The 23,499-nt window shown below is 40.3% G+C and overlaps 1 protein-coding gene across 1 annotated transcript in view; it reads right to left on the reverse strand.

Annotated features, from left to right (window-relative positions):
• Nucleotides 1-21,618, reverse strand: part of GYPC (glycophorin C (Gerbich blood group)) — a 35,057-nt gene extending 13,439 nt beyond the window's left edge. Inside the window, exon 1 of the mRNA XM_065638213.1 lies at nucleotides 21,440-21,618. Coding sequence (XP_065494285.1) covers nucleotides 21,440-21,473 — 34 coding nt within the window. The 5' untranslated portion in view covers nucleotides 21,474-21,618. The remainder of the gene's footprint in view (nucleotides 1-21,439) is intronic.
• Nucleotides 21,619-23,499: the final 1,881 nt, after the last annotated feature.

Raw genomic sequence — 23,499 nt, forward strand, 5'->3', positions numbered from 1 at the left:
GAATGTATTTCAGAGCAGGATATTGCCTCTTTATTGATTGTTCTTTCATACATTCATACATTTGAAAGAGAGTTTTAAGTATAACTGGAGACTAATGAAATGTAGTTTACTCAGTAATACCAAGTTTAATAAATTAATGTCTATTTTTTGTGTTGTATAAATAGACCTAACACAACATATCATACATATTTTGCCCTATTTTTAAAAAGTTGTAATTTTAAAGGAAGGCTGCCTTTTTATGTAAAGAATTTAGATGGAGTTTCAGAAACACTCATCACTGATTTAACTGCTTGCACTGAAGATGATAGTAAGGTATTTAATTGGGTTCAGTAAAACATTATAAACTTCTGAAAGCATTGAGGAACACAGAGTCCACCAGGAAGCTTTTGCAATTGTTAAAAACCTTTATTATAATTTTTGCAATTTTAAATTTTTTTAATATTAGGCATATTAAAATGTATTTATTATAACTGTTCCTTTCCCAGGGGCTCTTTTTGTTCTTTGTATGCACTTCCGCAGTCATCATTCCTCTCAACTGTAAAAGCCCGTCTTTGTGGGTCCCTATTGTCATCACTGATGCAAGACTTTTCTTACCACACATTTACTGTGGAAGAACCGATGAAGTACTAACATTTCCATTGTTTATGCAACTGTGGTATGTCCTTCTTGCCCTTTGGTTTAATGTTTGTGCCTTGCCAACACATTGCATTCATCAGAAAATCATTAATCTATTAACCTTAGCATACTGATTTAATTTACAAGCTATAGTTAGAACTGGTTCAGTGCAGCTGTATGTGTACAAATGAGCTGAACCAACTTCTGAAAACTTCATGTTAAAAATATGTTAATTGCTTGAGCTGCTCTCTGGTCTATGTTATGATATCAGATGCATCGCACTGAGGCCTTTCTGGATTAAAAAAACCCCATGTCATTACCTATTTTAATATTTGCCAGTAAGTGTGCAGTGTCCTGCCAGAGCTGGCATCTCTTATCCCGAAGGGTCATCAGCTTGAACCCATCAATTTGACACATTCTGCTGAAAAAGCCATCACCAGCTCCCATTGCATAATGAAACACATCAAGGCTGTTCTTTCAAAATTAAGGAACAGTTTCTCATCTGTCAATCTGGACAAGAGACAGAATAATTTGGCTTCCATTTATACACTAAATTGTTATAAGGATAATAATGGTGACATACAACAACAACCACATGATCTTTTGGGTAAGTAAATGGACTGTGCTCCAAATGCAAGGTAAATCATGCAGATTAAAAATATGTACAAAATTTAAATGCACTGGGCCCAGTCCTCTTGCTATCGTAGCTCGCAAGTAATGTGTCATTAATTCTGAGAAGACAAAATCCAGTCTTGTTCAATTAAAATAAAGGTTTCTTCAAGACTTTTTACACTTTGTAATACAGTGAGGATAAAAGGACATTATCAAATTAGTTTAATTAGATTAGGTTTGCCACATCATTTCAGCAGTTTCCATTTGATTCTGGTATGCAGTGTTAGCAAAATATTTTTTTACCATTATATAATGTTATAAAGTAAATAAGAAAATATGTTTTCTAATGTTTGAGGAAGTAATGGCTTCCCTCAAACAGTCCCTTTTTCTCTTTTGAAGCTGAATTGCACTTGAGTCTTGCACTTTACATCTGAGATGGAAAAATAGACTGAAAGTCACTTTGCCAAAAAATAATCATTTGATATCCCTTAATGATAAGATGGACAAGGAGAAAATGTGCATGAAATTTTGGAAATTATTTTAGGTAGAAATGAATAAGGATCTTTTAAAACTGAACGGATATTCTATAATTTGAAATAAAAATCTTAAATAACACATTTTTTTAAAAAAGAGAAGAAAACTGTGTTTTAAAGGCTTACATAATCTAAAAAACCTCACATAATTTCTTAGTTAAATCAAAGTTTTTTGTTTATCCCTGAAAAGAACCGACACCCCTCCAAATTACTCTTTCAGTTTGAACCACATACTCTTTTTTTTTTTTTTTTAAATTATTATTATTTTTTTTTTATTTGCACTTACTGGAGACATACATTAAATTACTTTAGTTCCTTAGGTCAAAGTAGCTGAATATCAGCCACCAGTTCTGATGTCAATTAAGTAAAGTGCATCCAGTAAGACCATTAAAGTGGCAATTTCCCCCTTAGAAGTACTACAAATGTTACGACCTTAAAGCTCCCATACAGCACAGTACTTGAGAGAGACCATATTGCAGGCCCATGTCCCCTCTGGTAACACATATTTAATGTGTCCCATGTCTTCATACTGATGTATATATACAGTAGAAAACTTGACAGAAAAATTCAGATGGATCTGTCTGCTGCTTGTAGCATCAGGAAGGATGACAAGAAGAAACCCAGAGCAGTGGATAAATTAGAGAAAGGAGCTGCCCCCGCTAGTGCTGGAGTTCCTTAGCAAATGGGCGATGAAACTCACAAAAGAATGCTGTAGAAATCTTGTCTTTAGAGACGGGATGTGGGAAGCCACCAACACCCACTCTGTGGTGCTCTTGCTGCTCATGTATGTGGCCAGTTTTTGCTGTGGTCCTGACGGAAAGCTGCTTGATGTCTGAAGAGCAAAAGCTGCTTTCTTATCAGACCAAGGGTGCATGAGGTATGTGAACCTGGCAGAAGGTCTAATCTCTTTCAAAAAATGCTGCATGTGGTAAGTTGCACATTGTGCCCTGTTTTGTCTGCCTCAGGTTTGTATTTATATCTTTGCAAAAAGTTCCTCACTTTTCCATGGAAATATGCTAATGTAACCAGGCCACCATCTACATTTTTCCTCCACAATCATCAAACTTGGCTCATGCTCCAAATGTACAGCATCTTGCTGGGGAAGATAAACCAAACTGATATTGCTTCATTAAAGGAGTGACAATTGGGGTATGAGTCAATCCATAAGGTACAGTCCATGACCAGGACGTTTTCCTCCATGTGTCCCTCCTCCTCCCACCTCCTCCCTCTTCAACAGAATAGAATTCTCCTTCAAAGGCTTTTTACTCAGGAAGGTTTTGAAAGAAACACTAAATATCCAGTGAATCTTCCAAATAATTTCTGCCTGACTTTCCTCCAAAGTCAACAATTTCAAGCTCTAGTCATTTTTACTGAATCAAAATGGGAACAAAACAGCCATTTGCTCATTCAGTGAGATCAAAGCTGAATGGAAAGGAGTGACTGGCTTGCTTAACTGATTAACCATTGTAAATGTTGCAAAGGATCATAGCTAATCAAAAGAGTTGACTATGGATATAGTGAAAGCCCCTATGACAGCTCGTAACAGATACTTGTAATTCTTGAGAAAGTGTGTGAAAGAAGCACAGCTTGCTGACCTGAACCTTGCATGTTAGAAACATAAGCATAAAAATTTGAGCTAGAACCTCTCAGTGTAAAGTCAGAGGGCAAGAGGTCTTGGAGGGCGTGATAATTGCGTAAATGGTTATATGATGCAGTAAGACAGTTTAACTGCTAAACTGCTTGTAATTATTTACCAAGACGTGCTTTTAATTTGTACCTAACAGGTCTACCAGTCTCAGTTCTGACACTCAGGCTTTTTGACTGTGTCATGAGAAAATAAGTTGATTTCTGTGTTCCTGAATGTTGCTGTGCTTGATTTTATGACCTTACTAACTTCTGAAGATTAGGTTTTAGTTTCCATTTGAAACATACCCTTTTTATGGGTGTAGCAGTATTCAAGACAAACATTAGTTAAATTTAGTCCCCTCAACTAAGACAGACTGAACTATTTGTTAGTATATGAAATATTTCTATCAAACACATTTGGCAGAATTTTTGCACTGATTTTCTCTGTTCCTGCTGTGTGCCTGACTGTCCTTGTAACCTTTACAAGTTTCGACTCCATTATTTAACTCCAACTGTTTTTAAAGGAAGAGCAGACAAAGATAAACACTTTGGCTCAATTTTCATGAAAACTATAGGCTGGAGAGAAAAGCAGGACTAGAGTAGTCCAGCAGTGAAGGAAGGGCAGTGAGGACTCAGCAATTTTAAGCTCTGTTTAGCAGCAGCCAGTTCTCTGGTCACCATGTGCTTTCCAGTCATGCAGTAGATCCAGAGGTCCTGCAGCAAAGTGCTTCCCAGTCCATGGGGATCTGCTGTGGGAGGGAGTCAGTGTATGCTGAGGTGGGATTTAGAGGACAGAGACATAAATCCAAAACCAAGAGTGTTTCACTGGTTCTGTTGCTGGCAGAAAACTTGTTTTAATGAACACTGACGTGCAAGGGGAAAAACATGGCCATTATTCTATTAAGGTCGATAAACACCTATTTCTTGTTTTGAGATTAAAAATCTTGACCTTGTACCTAAATCACAGTTGATATGATCAAATTAGAGGTGATGTCATCTAGAAATCACCTGGAACTTGTCAAAAGCCTGCACTTATGCACAAAGATATTATCCTGACAATTCAAAGAATGTAGTACTATCCTTAGAAAAGCATAATCATTTTCCCAACATGGGCAGGTTTCTTCCTTTCTGTCTCATACCCATCACCAACATTTTGTAGCAAAGCAGTACGACGGGTTACAGTTCTTGGGAACAGGAGCTCTCTGTTCTCCATCCCCTAGCTTATTTGATATGAATTGTATTCAGCTACATCCAGCTCATACACCAGTGCTTGCCTAAGGCACTGTCTACTAAGCATTGCAAGTGGAAATGTCAGGATGTTTAGCATATGCTCTTTAGAGACACAAAGATCTTTCCTGGAGCACTGATGAGGTTAATACTATTAATCAAGATATCTGTAGTGGAAACAATGTTTCAAATACTTTAAATATTGAGCATATTAAACAAAGAAAATATAACATACCGAAATACCTTGGAAACTTGCAAGGCAAATAGTAGCTCAGAGCAACAATCATTCTCATTTTCCAAGGATTCTGCAACAAATATGCAGATTTCTTTTGCATATCTGCTTCATTTAAAAAGAGAGAGCTCATTTCATTATCTGAAAAAGATGTATCAGTCCAAGCTGTCTGAATTGTGTTGAACAATTCTAGCAAAACTTCTTTAACATCAACCATTCGTTTGTGAAATTCTAGACAGATTGTGCAATAATTGTTTAAAAGAGGAAAAAAAAGAAAATGAAAGAAGTCTTGCTTGTCTATTATTTCTGGACAGATGTTTGGCATTATTTGACGAATAGCATATTGGATGCATTAACAGAGCTGAGCATGAAAAAAAACTTAATTGAAGCCATATACAGAATGTTTTTCAGTGTGGGACTTATATTGTTGTGAGATTCATTAACAACTCATTACTAGTGTTCCTCTCTCCTAATGAAACTTGAAGGGTAAGTATCAAGTAAATGGAGAGCTAATAACCAGCCTGGTGAGATGTTTGACTATTGGAAAGGAGTTTATGTGATTGAAACTGTCTCCACAGGTGCTGCAGAGAGGACACAGACTGGCAGTTGGACTAGATGATCATTGTAGGACCCTTCCAACTGGAACTATTCTACTTCTCTTCTCTTCTCTTCTCTTCTCTTCTCTTCTCTTCTCTTCTCTTCTCTTCTCTTCTCTTCTCTTCTCTTCTCTTCTCTTCTTTTCTAAATTTCTGACATGCCTTCTTGCAAGGAGATCCATTCAGCTCCAACAGAGGTGTGATGAATACTGGGGGATGGGGTGGGAATTTCTCTTCCCATCAATGAAGCAGCAAACTTAGAAGATTAGTTTAGATTAGTGTTGCTGAGTTTTCACAGGACTTTGGTCATCCAAATGTGAACAACCCAGTGTTTCAAAAATAGTCATTGTGTACTGTAAGCCAGGCATGTAGAAAACAGCAGGAGGAGAGAAACTCCCTCATGCAGGTGCAGGGAAGAAAGCACCCAGTTCTGTATAACCGCAATTATGTAACTGCAAGGCGCATCCCGAACCATTTGCTTCTGCCAAATGGATAAGACCTCTACTGCTTGCTTTTGCCAAATAGATAAGATTCTGCTTTCTCATGATTGATAATAATAACAGACTAATGCTTTTTTCTTGTTCAAATAGAAAAATAGATGTATTACGTAACCCTGTAAGTTGTAACCTAAAAATAGTATGTTGAAGAAGTATAAATATTTCTGTGTGACTAATAATAAATGGCTCATGATGATCATATTGGTTGTGTCGTGAAGTCCGCTCATACCCTCGCGTCAGATTAGAAGCCTAGCTTTCTGGAATCTATAATAAGGGAAAATAAATCTCAGCCATTACTGTTAGCATTACTCAACCATCCCTTTCCAAAGACTGTGCGGAGGGCTTAGCCTTTCTATGAGGTACCCAGATCCGTTTTTGGACGGCTTTCAACACGCACCGGTCAGAAAGGCTAGACCTCTCCCACAGGTGCTTAAATAGTGTCTTAAACCCTGCTTTTGCCTGTTAAATTGCAATTCTGTTTATGCAAGTAACTGTATCATGCCAAAATTTGATACTATTACATTCCTGACTAGAAAATAACTCCATTTAGTTCAGTCTTCTAATAAGGAATCCTTTTTGTGTTACTGCTCCCTTGAATGGCTCTCTGTAAACAAATGTTGACTTTCATACAACTTGGAGAATGATAATTTCTGAGGCTTCTGCTTCTCTTTCAAATCTGTTTGAAACTGGTCAGTGAATCCAAAAGTTCTTGATGGGAAGTGACAGATGGATGAACAGATGATTAAGGAGACAGATATACAGCAGGAACACATAAGACTCATTTCATTAAGCAACTGGACTGAAAACAGAAATAGCAGTGGGTACTTGGATAATATTCATATTTTAGTAACCAATTTAAAAAATGCCATTTTCTTGCAACCATTTCAAAGCTTGTAGACCATGTCCTTAGTGGTTTTAAAAGAAAAGAAAAAACCAGAGAGACATTTCTGAGATTTTTTTCAGTTCCTTTTTTGGTCAGAATTCTACATTTTTATAGTTTGGACTATATTTTAAGCCTTTAAAGCCAGATTCAGCATGGACAGCCTTGCAATTTCAATGGAGGATTAATGTGTGCCATTAAGCAAAGAAATATGGTCTAGTACTTTTCAGTAGCAACAAATGCTTGCTATGGTGCTTCTCTGATAAACATATTTTTGACTTACTGTAAAACCTTTGGGCTGCTCCTTTCCTAAATGTATTAAATATAAATGCAGGAAAGCTGAGAGTGAATCATTGTGATTTGAACTGGCTGCTACATTCCAGCAGAAAAGGGTATTCTTGCTCCTAACCCTTTTCCTTTCAAGCTGATCCAACAGAACACCAGCCCACCAAAAGGAATGAGGTGGGTGCTATTTATTTATTAGCAAATTGATCTAAGTCGCCATGTGGTCTCTCAGTCGATCTGTAAACAGGAAGCAGTTTGCTAGGTGCAGACAGAAAGGGCAAAAAGCAGGAATGTGGTTTTGAGTGGGTGAAGTACATTATAAATCTGCACTCAGAACAAGCAGGTTCCCCAAAAGAGAAGCATAACGAGAAAAGCAGCTGGATAAAGATGGAGATTTCCTTGCTAGATTGGTCTGAACAGAGCAGAAAACTTCAGATTTTCACAGCCAAATGACTCCTTTGAAATACAACAGCTCTAGAAGGCCATGGAAAAAGTTTGGCTTGGTATTCACTGTGTAAGAATTTGCTGGAATGCATTAAGAAGTAAGGGCCCTTTCTCAGCTGTGAAAACAGGGACCCTAGGGCAGAACTGTTACTCTGTATTTCCCTCCCTGCCTGGATGGATGCTGCTCTTCCATAGCTGAATCAGAGGCAAACACACTCTGCAGCCCAGCAGCAGCAGCAGTCACTGCGATCCCATTTACACTGGTACCAAAGCAGGGCACCAGCTGGTAAGAGACCTCCCACACATTCCAACTGCTCAGTTGGACAATGGTGGAAGCTTTTACGAAATCTGTTTTAGGCATATTAGAAAAATGATAAAACGAAGAATTCATCGGCAAGGTCATCATACATAGCCTCTGTCCATCCTCTCTGTTTTCCAGATTCCCAATTTAATCTGCTAGTTGATCCTGTCTAACAGGGTGTAAAAATCTGCTTTCTCAAGCAGTCATGAGAGAGCCTGCAAATTTCCCAAAGCCCTTTCTTAACATACCGAAACTATTTACCATTGCCTCCAGAGAAGTCTGCTTTGGAACAGTATCATAAGGACAAGTTATCCCACTGAAACACCTATGAGTATGAAGAGAATGAAGAAAAGGAAAAAAAAAAAAAAAAAAAAAGAACAAACCAACAACACTAGCACAGCCCTGGAAAATATGAAGTCATAAGTAGAGTTCAGCCAGAGCAGATTCCCATTAAATTTTGTTTAAGAGCCAAGTTCCACCCTGAGATATGTGTGAGCTGCAGTTTATTTCAGGGGGAGCTGTGCTGTATTTCATGTCAGGGCAAGGCTCGGACACAAGTATGCATCTGTTACCAGTCAGAGAGGAGCGAAGCCCACATCCTTCTTGCATTTTTTGGTTCCGCCTGCCTAGGTGGAATAGAAAAGTGAAAGAAGTGGATAAAACAGCCCACATTTCACTGGGCGTCTCTGTCAAATTCAACTCCTCCTTCCACAAGACCTGAATGCCTGTGTTTCTGTATTCACTAAGCTATTTTCATGAGATATTGAAGCCTTTCCCTGTGCCTCTGCCACCCCACCAGAGCTAAATACACAGGCAGAAGCTCTAAGGCTTATCTTTCTGCCTTCTTTGCTCTTGGGACTCCCTTTAGGAGATGGCCAGCAAGAAGTGTTCCCTAGGATACACACATGCTTTATAAAGAAGAGATACAAACAGCAGTCTGGCTTTACTTCACTGAAGCCTTCCACTGAACGTCTTTGTCTGACAAACAAGAGCTCAGCTGAATGAGGAGGAAAGGAGTGGCAGAGACTTTCCCAATCCCGTTTGCATTCCTAGACAGGGGTCAGGCATGACGGCAGCCTTGTGCTGTGCTCAGTTGCATGGATAGTCAGGCAACAGCCTTTGTTGTTGCTGGGGCCAGCTCCTGCTGCACAAGTGCTGTGAGAGGGGACAAAAGGATAAAGTCACAGCCACATACATTTCTGCATGGCTGCTGGAGGCGCTGTGGTTATCTGGGGGAGCAAGGCAGAGGAGTGCCTTGCTCCCTGACATGAGTCGCACCCTTCAGTAAGCTGTGCCTTTCAGTAATGCGGAGCTCCCGAGGCTGAATTCCTTCAACTACAAGTTAAAAGAGCTCATTCAAGAAGAGGAAAGAGGGGGAGGTAAGGCTCAGTCCTGCCAAGCGGTAAGTCTGGATGTGAGCAAGAGGTTAAAGTATTTCGTATGAGAAACTCTGGTAAATGCAAAAGCTTTTATACCCCAAGGCAACCCTTTAAAAGCTGAAATACTGACTGGCTCAAGAATTTCCCATGCCTCAGATCCCTAGATGGTTGACCTGTGCTTTAACTCTCTATTAGGCATCTGCTACTGGCTCTAATGGGGATGATGGACCATCAACTCCATGCTCACTACAGCACTTTCATGGGCACAGCTGAAAAAGCATTAAAGTTCTGGATAGACAAGAACACCTAGCACTATCAGGATCAAAGGTACATTGGCAATCACTTGTCATGGATACTGTAGCAGATGAGAAGAGGTGGCAGTGTCCCTAGGAAAGAAAATCTCTTTTTCTTCATACTTGTGTAACCTAACAGACAGTTGGTGACGGCCAAGGGAAAAACACAGGCAGCTCTGGTAATGTTACAACATCACTTCATTGTGCAATGGAAGTGAAACAAAGGATAGGAAAAACTGGTACCAAATCCCATTAGCTAGAAGATGGGTTGGATATATCCCAGCAAGGGTGGGGAATGAGAAAGGCAGACATATGTGCACTGGGAGTCTGAAGAGATGATACAGCCCGTGGCCACAGCTGGTGTGCCATGGCTTTGCACCTGTCAAGGGACTGAATTTGCATTTCTTGCTTCATCTCCCCTCACCCAGGATTATGTTCCATGGAGGGGATATAGATGCTCATGATCACAGACAGCAAGTTGTTACCTTAATGTGCCAAATAGTGGCAAACAAAATCAATTGCTAAGCTGGACACCCACATTTATCAGTATCTCCTTGACAGACTTCCCTCAGCCATCCACAAGTCCTGGATCTTGCTGTGTGCTGCAGGCAGCAGGGCACAGCCTGGGGTGGTTGATCCCTTAGGGCTTGAGAGCCTCTTCTCAGGTGTGAGCTGTGAAGGAAAGCACTCCGGTCGAAAATGGCATGTGCTAGATGTTCCAGTTTCCAAGCTTATTTTCCTCATTCAATGAGGAAAATACATGCCTCTCTTCTGGAATGAATCACAGACACAATCTTCAATTACAGGACATGTGTTCTCCCCCCCACCCCCTAATGACTGCTGCAATTTTATATCTCACAAAAATAGGCATCCAGACCTCCAAAGGGAGTAGCTTGCATTTCCCACGCTGGTCACCTCCAGCAGCTGCCAGCCTCTGCAAGGTCCTGGGGCTGGGCTGCACCACACTTGAAAGGGAGGGAGATTTAGCCCGCAATTTGGGACTCAGGTCACTTAAAAACAGCGCAGTGGAAGCAGCGACGTGGGAGTCATGCTCCCATCTGCTCTGCTACTGGCCTCTGGAGAAAACAGGACACAGGATATGCTTCCTGCCTGGGGAAGGCTTGTAGCAGCCCAGGAGAGAAGGCATGACCTTTTCCCTAAAGGAAATGTAAGTCATGAAGACGACTAGGGGGGAAGAGTCCAGGCTGCATTTTATCTTAAAAACAATGCCATGCAGTCGTACCTCCTCTTGCTTTCTCCCCCTGTGTTTAAGGCTAATCCTTACTTATTTAGCAATGACACTTTTAAAACAGTTTCATCCATCTCCGCCATCCCATTGTTGCTACATTCAGTCATGAACCTTCTGACATAAGTCAGATGCTGTTGAAATGAAAGGTTTCATTCATCGCAAGCAAAGGAAATCAGTGGAGGTAACCCAGAGGAGAAGGGCTTGGCTCATGTTCTGTTTCCAGCTCACAATTGGTTATGTCCCCAGGATGCAGCAATTAAACATTTCACACAGAACATGGGAGGGGTCTTTGTCTGAGATATGCAGATTTTAATGGATTCCAGAAGTGGATATCTTTTACTGAGGAGCAAAACAAAGTTCAGAGAGATGCAAAAGCATTTATCTCCCCGGTTGCATTCTTGCCTGCCAAAAGCAGGAGGGGTGATCTACTCCTCCTTGGTGAAAGGAGTCCTTATGGATCATTAATCCAGAATGAGAATGAGCTCAGGAGCCACTGACAGCTTTTCTTAATGTGCAAGAATTTGAATCAGCAGGAAGTTTTCTTCTTTGATAGCATACAGGATCAGTTTATTTGCTCCCCATTACCCTTTGCTTTCAATGGTGGTTGCTACCAGAGCTCTAGTTCCCACTGATAAATAACTTTGCCTTCATTAAAATCTGTGGCGATAGTAGACAAGGCTGCTGTGAGCTAAATCAAGGCATTTGAAGGAGAGTAATATTAAAAAGTGAAGATCTGAAATCAGTAAATTCCGATCCAAAGTCCAATGAAATCAATGCAAGCAATCTCAAATTCCAGGGTACAAGTATCTCAACACCACTGACTTTGGCAACACAATGATGACTTGCAGCAAGTAAGGCATTTCCTGAGAAGCTCAACAGAAACGTGAAGGAGACAGAAATGGTCAGCTATTTGTTCATATGCCAGGACCTCAGGTGATGAAGCTGTGTGTTTGCAGCTAGAGCTGATCAGAAAGCATGCACCAAAAGTTAGTTGGAAAGGGGGTAGATCTGGTGAACACCTCTTGTTATTATGTTCTCATTGCTTTAGGGGTAAGATACAGAAAAATAGTCTTACTTTGTCTTACACTCTCTGAAAACACCTGAAAAAATTTCCACAATGTCTCAATTGCTAAGTAAAGAACACCAAAGACTGGTTATCTCTGTTCAAAATACACAGACATTTACAAAATGCCACTAGTCTGTAGTGGATGGCATTTTATACTCTTTACCTTGGCAAAAAAATGTTCAGCAGAGAACTACATTTCTGTATTTAAATCTCCCAAAAAGCAATCACTCCAAGCCCAGATTTTCCAGGTTCCATATAAGTCTGGTAAATTCACATCCTTATTGCTGTAAATGACCTACAAGATCCCAAACGTGGCTGAAAGAGAAAATCCAAACTGTCTGGTGTCCTTGGGTTTTATGCTCTCCTGTGTGTATGTGTGTGCACGCAGCATCCCTGATTTATAGTCTTCGTCAAACATTGTGTCACAGAGTTAGTCTTTGACAAGTTGAAAAGTATGAAGATTAGAACAATCATGTTTACATGTATTACCACCTGCTACTTCATTTTGGTGCTTAAATGTTCAGGTACGTGGCTTTGAAACACGCTACCTTTAATGCACTTGAAAACTCTGCTGGATTTCCAGTTTGCTTTGATCTCCACAGTCTATAGACTATCTCAGAGAATACAAATGAATATGTTTAGCAGAAAAATATTTTCAAGGAGAAAACCCTAAAGTCCTTCCAACTTGATATGCTTTGCCAATTGATGTCATACCTAAGGTTGTTTTTTGCATGTTATCTTTATGCTTCAAAAGGCCTAGATCTCTGCCCAGAATGAGCAACTTGATGAGGTAAGTTGGGAAGATACATGTGGTCAGTGCCCCTTATCATGAACACTGAAGTGGTAAATAATTGTTTGGTGATTTTTATTTAGAATAGGTCCCTTTCCATTAGGTAGACACAGCCTGCACAAGAAGGAGCTATAAAGCACCCTTCTCCTCCCCGACCTGGTGCTATTCTTCTTGGCCATGCTGATGTTAGCAGAAACCATTCACTCCACTCTTCTTCATGACTGGAGCAGGGATACAAAGAGTAGTAGGAAAAGCAGCTGGGTGTGCAGAGCACACTGAGTGTTTTTGAAAAAGAGCAAGACAACCATGACTTCCTCTTTTCCCAAAGCAAAGGGGAAGCTGGAGCGGAAGAACGGGTCTCAATGGCAGTTTTGTTTCCTGGTCTGCTCTGCAGGGTTTTCTGCAGAGATGCAGCCTAACCCTGTGTATATCCCCCTTTTTCCACCGAGGGTTAATTGCCATTAATAACTGGCAGTACAGACTTCTTCAAAATAAAAATAATCCTGATGAGTTCAATGAGAAGAAAACTGGATTTATATGCATCAGACTCCAAAAATCAGAGTCCACCGACGCAATTATGGAAATTCAAGGGTGACAGACAATAGTAAACTCTCCCAGTCATGGGATCCAGAACGTAAAAAGTGTGTCCCAAGTTATGAATAAAAATTCCTGTGTGATGATAGGAAAGATCTGGAGAGGGGAATGTGCTGTTTCATAGCAAGCTGTGAAGATGGGACAGTAAACAGAAACTAATGGAGAAGAGGGAGGGAGACGGAAGAGGGGGTGACTCCCAAAGGAAACAAGGACTTAGCCCAGACAGTGACAAGGGAAGATTTATGTCTTCCTTGCCTGTGCTTTTCTTCCTTCCCACTGCCAAGACCATGGAAGGTCCTTGAAAGAAGGGAGGAAATGGCATTTGACAACGGGGACCTGTGTGTCTCTCCTGTATTGCCATACGAGCACTTATTTGTGGGCTGAGACAGGGACAGGCAGGTAGGATTAGGAGGTGCAGAGGATATCTGAACTAGACAGCTGGAGAGGTCAGGTGTGAAAGGTAATGATCAAGACTGGTCCACTCTCTCAGAGCATCCTTGCATCATGGATACATCAAGAATTTAATTTTCTGCTCCCTGTATTGTGTAGGACAGATTGTGCTCATGACATTTGAGTGAACTATCAAAACGGAAAAGAACAACCTCTGCTAGCTCGTGAGTGCTGGTTATTAAGACCTAAAGAAATAAAAGACTCTACTGAAAATGTAATTTAGTAATAAATTGGTAAACTTCTTGCCCTAATACATGCTAAGAAAACCTTGAAAACAGATTTGAACATACCCATATAGATCCCAGAAAATATAAATAAAATACAAAAATCCAGAGTGTAATTTTAAACATACTTCACGATTTTTGAAAATGTACACTCTTCTCATTGATACATGTAAGTCTTTAATCACCTATGTTTAAGTGATTTGGGGGCTATTTATTTTACCTAAGGATTATTTGGTTTAGCTAAAGTTGGTCATCAGGAGCTGCTTTTTCATCCCTGTTAAGTGACTGAAATTTTTGAAATATCTAATTAGCTGATGAGAAGCATCTTGCTTTTTCAGAGGAAACAAGCTTATTTTTCCTGTGTACAAAGAACAAATTGGCCTACACAAAAGGATCAAGTTAATCTGGAGTAACAATTCTGTGAGAGTTATTCCAGTATAAATTAATTTTCCCATCACTGTTTGAAGTGGACAAGAATTACATAATATGATCGAACTCATTCCTGAATAAGTATTCTATCTCCAAAGGAGGGTAGTTACTCTAAAAAATATATTTTATTTCATCATGAATATGCTAAAATGTCCAGTGTTTCTGGAAAACTCTCCTGAAACTACCAAATTCTCCCAGCACAGAGGAGTTATGAGAGAAACCTAGTCCTGAACAAATCAGCCTGCTTGAGGTTTGAATTTGTACCCTTCACTGCATCATGAGTGCACGCTTGGCCTTTCCTAATCTGGATTCCCCTTTTAAATAGGATGATCCATGTGGAACACCTACTCATTCCTTGTTTCTGAAGTCATTGTCGTTGCTTTTGTCTGGATCTTTGCTTATGTGGACTGTGCCCTGTAATAATCTCCAAGATGGATTCAGGCAAATACTGTGATGCCTGAATTCAAAACATGGAGTGATTCAGTGTCTATACAATCATGAGCTGCCAGGCTCTAACTGTATATACAGTCAGCAGAGACACATGTGAATCTGGCATCTGCAAGGGATAGTTTGCATAAGGCTGCTTCACTGATGTTTTACTATATCATATACAAAAGACATCGTTATATATTTTCCAACTCCTTTTATATAGCTCAAATCTTCCTCTCACTTTCTGGTCACTGAGTTTATGCCTCCATGAAGCCTTCAAAAATCTAGTCATTTTTTCTGCTACCTTTGGAGGCATCTATCATATAAAAAAGGAAACATGAGCTTGTGGGTATTGGTCTCTGAACAGAGATATTGTCAGAGAATTAAAACTCTCCATATCCAGAAGTCTGACTAGTGAAAAGCCACGTAGGTTAGGAAAAAGGCTGTGTGTGTCTGTATATGTATGTCTGTGTATACCTATATGCAATATATTATATATACATATACCTTGTGTATATATGTACATATATAAAGAATTCAAATCCATTTTCTAGGTTTGATATTCCTAAAATAGCCTCTGTTTGCAAATCTAAACACCTATGCGTATGTGAAAACTCGATGTCTGATTCTACATTGCTGTGACCTTGTCACACATGCTCTTCATAATGTGGACTGTCTCATGAAAGCAGACATTTTATGCATGCAGTTCCCAGTAAAACAGGCATTTATCACTCACGATAACATGGAGCTGTCTCAGGGTGTGTTCGAAAGCCCCCCTGCAACTTACTGATAAAAAGCTTAACTCCATTTCAGGGCTTATCTGAGCAAGAAAGAGGTAGGCCCTCATGAAATAACTGAATTTTTTTTTCTTTTTTCTGAGATGAAAGAGAGAGGGAGAGGGAAGGGAAAAAAAATCATTTTAAAACTTCAATGCAGCAGAATAAGTTTAACCCATTGAGATTTTAAGCGAAGTTTTCTGCTTTATCAGGAAGAACCCTGTGGTGAAACGTATGTCAGAAGATAAGAAGATATGAGAAACTGGCCTACTTTGCAGATGAGCAGATTAATTAATAGGAACATCACTTAGCCAGATGTCTTATTGGTGAAACTTCACGTGCAAGGTACATCTGCAATAAGGGAGCACCAGTGCATTTGGTTTCCGTGCTAACATTGGAGAGATAGGAATCTGGTGTGAATTAGATCATGCTGACTCCTGGAGAAAAGGAGTACAGGTCTTATTTTGGCTACAAATTATGAGCTGCATGCCTGTTATTATAACGTTGCAGTATCATTACTTGATGCAGTTGAGTTATGGGTTAAAAATAAATTATTCAGAGAAGACAGTCCTTTTCTCCATTTGTGTTCATAAATTGTTGGCAAACCAAACCTGATTTCTCCAAGTGCCACTTTTCTTTATTCGCCACATAGTTTTTCAGAATGTTTAGCAGCTGGTGAATTTTTCATCAGCTCATTCCTGGGGAAACACTGCCGCATTCATTTGACTTAAGAACTTAAGTCTTTCAAAAATAAGTAAAACACAGTCTCTCTGCTGTCCAAATACTTGCCCAGCTAGGGTGTTCATGTATTCTTGTCACTGCAGCACCTGAGTGTCCCCCAATTTTTCATACATTTCCTATCACAACTTGGATGTAAAGCAAAAAAAAAAAAGTAAATGAAGATCTTCCTAGTGTCAAACACCATGTTTAAAAGGTTTCTGATCTTTCTGTGGGAAACAAATAGGCCAGCTGCAACTGACTTCTATGTTTTTTCCTAAGCACGTATTACAAAATTAGAGGGTGTGAAGCAAAGAGATGTTGCCCCAGTGGATCTACTGGAATCAATACTAATTCCTGCCTCCTGGTTGCTATAAATGCTTTCCCATAGCCAAAAGCTGCCTCTCCAGCAGTGCCTCTGGAAAGCAGTCATTTCTCTCCTACCTGTAATCTGTCCTCTCCATGTAGCCTACCAGCCTTTTGTACGGCACCTAGCACAATCACATTCCTCTGTTGGCTTAAATTTCTCTATGCTATAGGAATACTAATCCCTCCCCAACAATAGAGACAGGCACACCACAGAGCAGACACACAAACAGACTTTCATTACAGAATGCAGTCCTAAAAGCCTGTTTCACAAAAGGCTTTGCTGATTGAACAGTGATGGGTATGGGGTATGTTCTACAAGAGCCTAGAAAGAAAGGTGCAGCAGTATCAGCAATGGGATGCAGACACTGCACAATTCTGTAATACTATTATAATATGCTTAAGTAGGTAATCAGCCATGACCTGAATCTTTAACCTCTACTGGGTAAATAATTGTCGTGTGTGTGTGTGTGTGAAAAGCAGTGCCCAGAAATGCTGAGAACTGTGTACTTTCAAAAAGCAGACTCCTATTCGGGTGGACATCCCTCCTATTCCCTCCAGCACAGCAGTTTGCCAACATTTCTACTCTTAATTATTGAAATTTCAGGTGCATTCTGAGCCTTTCAGTTTGCAGACATTCATATCAACATCTCAGGCAATGAGGATGTCAGGGAGAGCCCTGGGGTATAAAAGCAAATTTTCCAATTCACATGCACAGTGGTGGGAGACAAATATACAAGCAGAGACATTCAATTTACATAAATGCTTGTGGGATATGTTTTGAGAATTCTGTGCTAAAAATGAGAGGTTATAATCTATAGGTTTCCTTGTTTATAAATGCTCACAGGTTTACCAGTTAAGACCAAAATTTTCATAATTGATAGTCTCTATTTTTGTTTATTAGTTACTGTCACAGACAAGTGCTTCTGTTGATTAAGGGCAATGAAATCAAATCTATTGCCAAGCCAGTGAATAACATGGTTAAAAGTCTATGGGGATCACTTCTGGCTTTTCACAGGCCTTGTGTGAAAGGCAGTGGTATTGTTCCAGGAACATTTAAAGGAACAGTTTGTAGCCCCAGAATATATCTCATAATGAGTTAAAGATAGGTCAAGACTGTTCTCAGAACCAGACTCACCATTCACAGCTGTAACTCACTTTGCCTTTATCAGGTACTGCATTTACCAAGCTCTCAGCCTCTCTGGAGGAGATAGCCCACATATACTTGACTCTTTTTGCCAAAAGCTCAAGCTGTTGCAGGTGGAGATGCTGGGCATGATGGACCCAAGGCCTCCTGCTCACAGGACAGAGGCAGCACCAGAGTCTGCTCCTCCTAAGCAGGGCAGGGCTTGCACCTGGGCTATTGCTGAACTACAGCTGACCATGCAGAAGGAAAGCATGCAGCTCACAAGGCTTGCTGGGCTTCACACTGTTTCTGACCCTCTTACCCTCTCTGCAGCTGAGGCATGGTCTGAGGTCCCTTCTTGCTTCCTGATTTCCTTTTGGGCCAATCTTCTACACAGCAGAGACCGCATTGCTTCCCTACCTGCCCAGAAGGAAGACATTATCTGCTAGTAGGTGATGAAGAAGAGAAGCCTCCACAAGCTGCTGTCCTTAACCACTAATTCTGGCATTTGGAGTATAAGACGTCCCCAATAAAACATTCCCAGCATGCTGAGTACTGATTAAATCCTGTAAGGTGCAGAACACCTTACACAAGGGGATGAACACCTTTGACCCCCAAAGATGGTTTTGCATAGATCACTGCTTCCCCAGACTGACCCTTTGACCCAGTGATGTTTGTGTGAGTCCTTCACCTCATTTGACCTGTACATTGCCTTGGAACTGGGTCATTGCAGCCTAAAAGCAAGAGGGCAAAAGCTGCAGTCTGAGCAGAGGTTGCCAAAACTGTGGAATTCCTTAGATTTTGTAATAAGTGAGGCAGCTACTGCCTGTACATCTGAGCAGAGGTGGGAGGAAAAAAATGCATCACCTTCTGGTGATGGCACGTTTGAAAATGACACATTTTAAAATTGGGAAGTTTACATTCCTGCTATCAGGCTAGATCACCTTTACATCACAAGAAAAAGAAGAAAAAAAAAAGAAACTGGAGATACATTCACAACACAATATTGTATTGAATCCCAGCCAACAAAATTGAAGCACAACTCCATTTTTGGATTTGGTAACAGACTTCTATATTTAGGTATTCCATTTTGATCTAGCTACAGACAAATGGCCATTAACTATGAATGATGGAGTAAATATACACACACCGCCTAACATCGGCAGGCTGAATTGCTGGCTCGTCTGCCATTGAGTACAGAGAGAACCCACTCAGAGCAATGGGATATCTGAGCCAGGCATGGGAAGTGCTCGAGGTTAGATGGTGTGGCATCCCCATATAGAGGCAGAATACATTTGTAAGGTTCACAGAATTGAATATTTTGAATCTGAAATGGTAGTCTGCTCCTACATGGATTTCCAGGATAATACTGTATTTATGGAATGAATAAAAATTCCTTATCAGCTGCAAGTGAATACAAGGAGATAAGCAAAGAACATGAGCAATTAAGTTACTTAAGGTTATTCAGTTTACATCAGTAGGCAGCTGCTCTGTGGTTTCACCTGTAGGTACTTAGCAATCAGTATTCACTGATTCTTTATGCATTTTCACACCCATTTCAGAGATTTTCACTATAGTTATGAAGCAAATTTGTTTTCCCAATTACTCTGCCTCTCTGCCAAACATCCGCTGTCCATGCTGTGAAGTGCCTTTCAATACACTGATCTTTCAATATCTTGTTTCTTGCAAAAATTCCTGGAATTTTACTAAGAAATAAGACCTACTCTGAAAACCTCAATCATTATTAAAAAAATGCACCAAACTTGCATTATACAGGATTATAGTACTATCAGACTTCCCTCTAATTTAATTTTGTTCTTAATCTGTAAATTTGATCCATGTCATTAAAAAAACCAAACAGAAACAAACAAAAACCAGAGAGGCAGGCTGAAACAAAATACAATAGCATCCTGTCTGAATAAGTAAGGGAAATTATGAGGGCAAATAAACAATAGATAGTCACTATTTTTCAGTCATAATACTTCTTCTAGCTGGATTGCAAGCCATTTATTTTCACTGGCAATCATATGATCTTAAAATGATGCAAGCTGAGAACTCACGCCTAGACTTTGGAAAAAAACAGGAGAACCTGATGCATCAGCCTGTTTCCATTATGAACAGACAAAAGGCCCCACGGGGTACTAACTCCTCATCCAGATCCACCCTGGGGCTTTCTGTGGGGTCTTTTGACAGCCTGGGTCTGTCAGAGAAGTGATTCATAATGTATTCAGGACTGTAGAGCTGGTCCTGGACTTGTCACCTGATCAAGCCTGTCACTAAAGGTACAAGATCAGGTCTGTATCCTTGTAGGTATTACACAACGAGCAAAATGCACGTCAGTGAGTCATGACCACCCTCCTGCACACACTTGGAGAACACCAATGGCAGTAATTTACTCAAGCTTTTCCAAACCCAAACTCTCAGAATCTTGAATTAGCCTACATGTTTCTTTCATGTCAATCATAGAAAACAAGCTGTAATAGAAACAATAGAAAACAAGCTATAAAAATCAAAACTCCTGAATAAAATAGAATAAATTGTACTATAAAGCTAGCATCTAATCTTTCTTGTTGGTTAGAACTTGCAAAAAGGACACAAAGGTAAATAGAAATTGCTGTTTAGGATTCCAGAAATGCTGCTCGCTGTGTCATGCTGGATCAGCCTGCCTCATTCAGAGCTTGAGAAACATAGTCAGTGTCAACATCCTTACAGCCCAAATATTCTTACAGCAATCTCTGGATGAAAGCCTGAATCACAGGCAGCTCCCAGCAATGCTGACCGTACTTTCTGCCTTCATTACTGATACCACAGTATGATAAACAATTCTGTTATCTGAAGTTTGTTTATTAAAAATAATACAAAACTACCGTCTTAAAGCAGGAAAGATTGTACGAAAGCCATAAAAGAGATATGGAGCTGCTATTGCAGTGCCAAAAACTCAAGAGTTTTCCCATTGACTCTTCACAGCTTATCAAATCAGAATCCCCCCGCTTCCCCTCCACTTTGTTTTTAGTCCTGTCCCAAAATGAGTGCTACCAAGCTGCAGCTAAACCTCTGTGCTCGCTTGACTGTTCGGGCCAAATTCTCTCTTTTCAAATTTACTGAAATATGCAGAGTTATGCCAGAAGAGGACTTGCCCTCCTGTACTCTCACTTGCTAAGAAACTAATTTGCTTGTCCTTAAGACCACGTTTCTAAATTTCCAGGAGCAGTAAGGCATTGTGGCTTTAAATATAGACTGTCGGTTTGTGGCTTGCGTCTCATATTACACACAGACAGCTTGAGACTCTAAACACAAGTTGGGCAGGACCATTAATATCTTAGAAAAGTGTCAGTACGATTTCAAAATGCTCTATATTTTCGTTCCTGAAACAGGGGGAGGTGGGGGAGGGAAAACATTCAAACGAAACTTTTCTAAGCCATGGTTTAGGCGGAAACATTACTAACTTTGCTAGGTCCTGTTTTGGAGCTGGCGTTTGCAGAGCTTGTTTCAGCTCTTCACACACACTCGTGCACACAAACACAAAGAATAAAAAAGGAAAACAGTTTCATCACAACTTATTTTCTTCAGGGTTAGTCTCAGGCGTTCTTTTTTTCTTTCTTTCTTTTTTTTTCACATGAAATGCATTAGACAATCTTTTCCTTAAGCTGCAGACTGCTAAATCCACTCTTATTGTAAGGAGGAAGGGGATACGGGTACTCACGTGGTTGAGTTGTCGTATTGTTTTGGTTACTCATAATTTACGCCTTTGAAAAATGCCTTATTTGTGTTGACAGTCTCTCTTCCCTGCTCAGAAACGACGGCGGGATTGAACAGAACAGCTGGAAGAGCCCAGGAAAATGCTCCTCTTGTTCGGGCTCTCCTTGCCTGGCTCCTGACCCTTTTACAACTGGAAAAGGAAACAGCACATGTGTCATTCTCTTTTGCCTGTGTAGCTCACATGAGCGGGGAGGGGCACCCATTTGCAGATAGCAGTAACTGTATTCGAGTTTTGCAAGTTGGATGTATTCCACCCCTTTGCTTTCACTAGCCAACAACCAGTGGAGAGAAAACGCTCTTTTCGTTCTTAGCCAAATCTAGACATACCTATTAGATTTGCTTCCCAAACCCCTACTCACCCACTGTTGATATTATTTAAGTACAAAACTTGCTGCTGAATCCCTTCCCAAAATGCCTATCAGCAGTGGGTGAGATAAAAAGTAGGGCTTTCCATTTTCATTGCGCAGCAGCATCCTTACACTCGCAGTCTAACTGATCCTGTCATTTTAACAGGTGAAAACTGAGAATGACATTTACTGGGTCAGAGCAGATACGTCAGCGTGTGGCACGAACGTACACTGTGCTCAGAACAAGGAGGAATCTGTGGCTGCAGCACAGGCTGAGGCACAGGACTCCAGTCCTGGCTCTGGCATAGGCTTCTCATGGCACCTTGGGCAAAACACTTAATCTCTGCCCCAGTTTGTCATTCGCAGAACTAAGATGATACAATTGATTTCCTCCCAGTCTTGGTATTTTTATTTTAATCTGCAGGCAGATGTTGTTTATAAATAGGATATATTTCTAGGTCTGCATGTGTTAATTTGCTCATACTTTGCACCAAGTTCTTCAGCCTGGACTAGGCTACCAGCTATTATAGCATTTATAGTGCTATCATTTAAAGCGCTGCCATTTAAAGCTCTCTCTTTGGCTATCTGCATGCTATACTGCAACCAGCAGTATGTAGTTGTTGTAAGTGTGTATACACAGTCAGCTTGTGGTTTACGTGGGCTAGGACTTCTAGGTCATACCAAAATCCAAGTAGTTTATAACACATACATCTTCAACACTAAGAATAGTGGACAAAGTTTTCATTTCCCTGGTCTTTGTGAGTCAGGATGAATTAACTGCCTGCCTGTGACAGCAAAAACACAGTAACCATTGGAATGGAAGTGGAAAAAAACAGAGTCATGAAATTCAGGCTGACACTCATCCTGTTTTGCAAAACTGACGCGGGATATTTCTGTGAAATTATCTCAGTGACCTCCTACAATAAATCAATGCTGTGAACTTGGTTCACAGTATTTATTTAACAGCTATAGGATGAAAAGAACAGTGACTTCTTTACATGCCAATGACAAGCAACAGCTTGTTTGTGAGCACGGATACAGTAAACAGCTTTGGTCAGCATTTTCCATGCTCTTGGCTCATGGTAGAGAGCCCTGGAACATTTAGTGATAGACAGAGCAAAGCAAGGCACAAAACAAAGAGGGAAAAATAATAGCAAAAACTCCTGACATTGCTCCCCTGGCTTCAACTGTATAGTGTAACATTGATTCACACCAGATAGTTTATTTATGAAAATACTAATAGGCATATTATCTATTACTTCTTCTTCTATATTTGAAGCACAATGTGCATGGGTAAAATTGGGGCTTTCCACCCTGGGGCATGAGAATTATTGTCGTGCAAAGTTATTACATTTAAATCTTTCATCATCCTCATCCCTGAGAATTTCAGAACTGCTGTCGTTGAAAGACCTCTCAGCCACTATAGCTGAATTGAAGGATGGAAGGTACTGATGCCTTCATTATGTTAATGCCGGTGGTCTAGATACTTTGCAGGAGTTTTGTGGCAGACTACTCAAAATGACGTACACACCTCCAATTGGGCTGCTCTAAACTGATCCTGGTGATCTAGTGCTTAACCTCTTCGCATCTATGCAACACTCCCTGCATCTGTCTTCTTTGTTCTTATTAAGGCTACTGTCCTACCACCAAAATCACT

Source organism: Caloenas nicobarica, chromosome 6, assembly GCF_036013445.1.
Source record: "Caloenas nicobarica isolate bCalNic1 chromosome 6, bCalNic1.hap1, whole genome shotgun sequence".
NCBI lineage: Eukaryota > Metazoa > Chordata > Aves > Columbiformes > Columbidae > Caloenas > Caloenas nicobarica.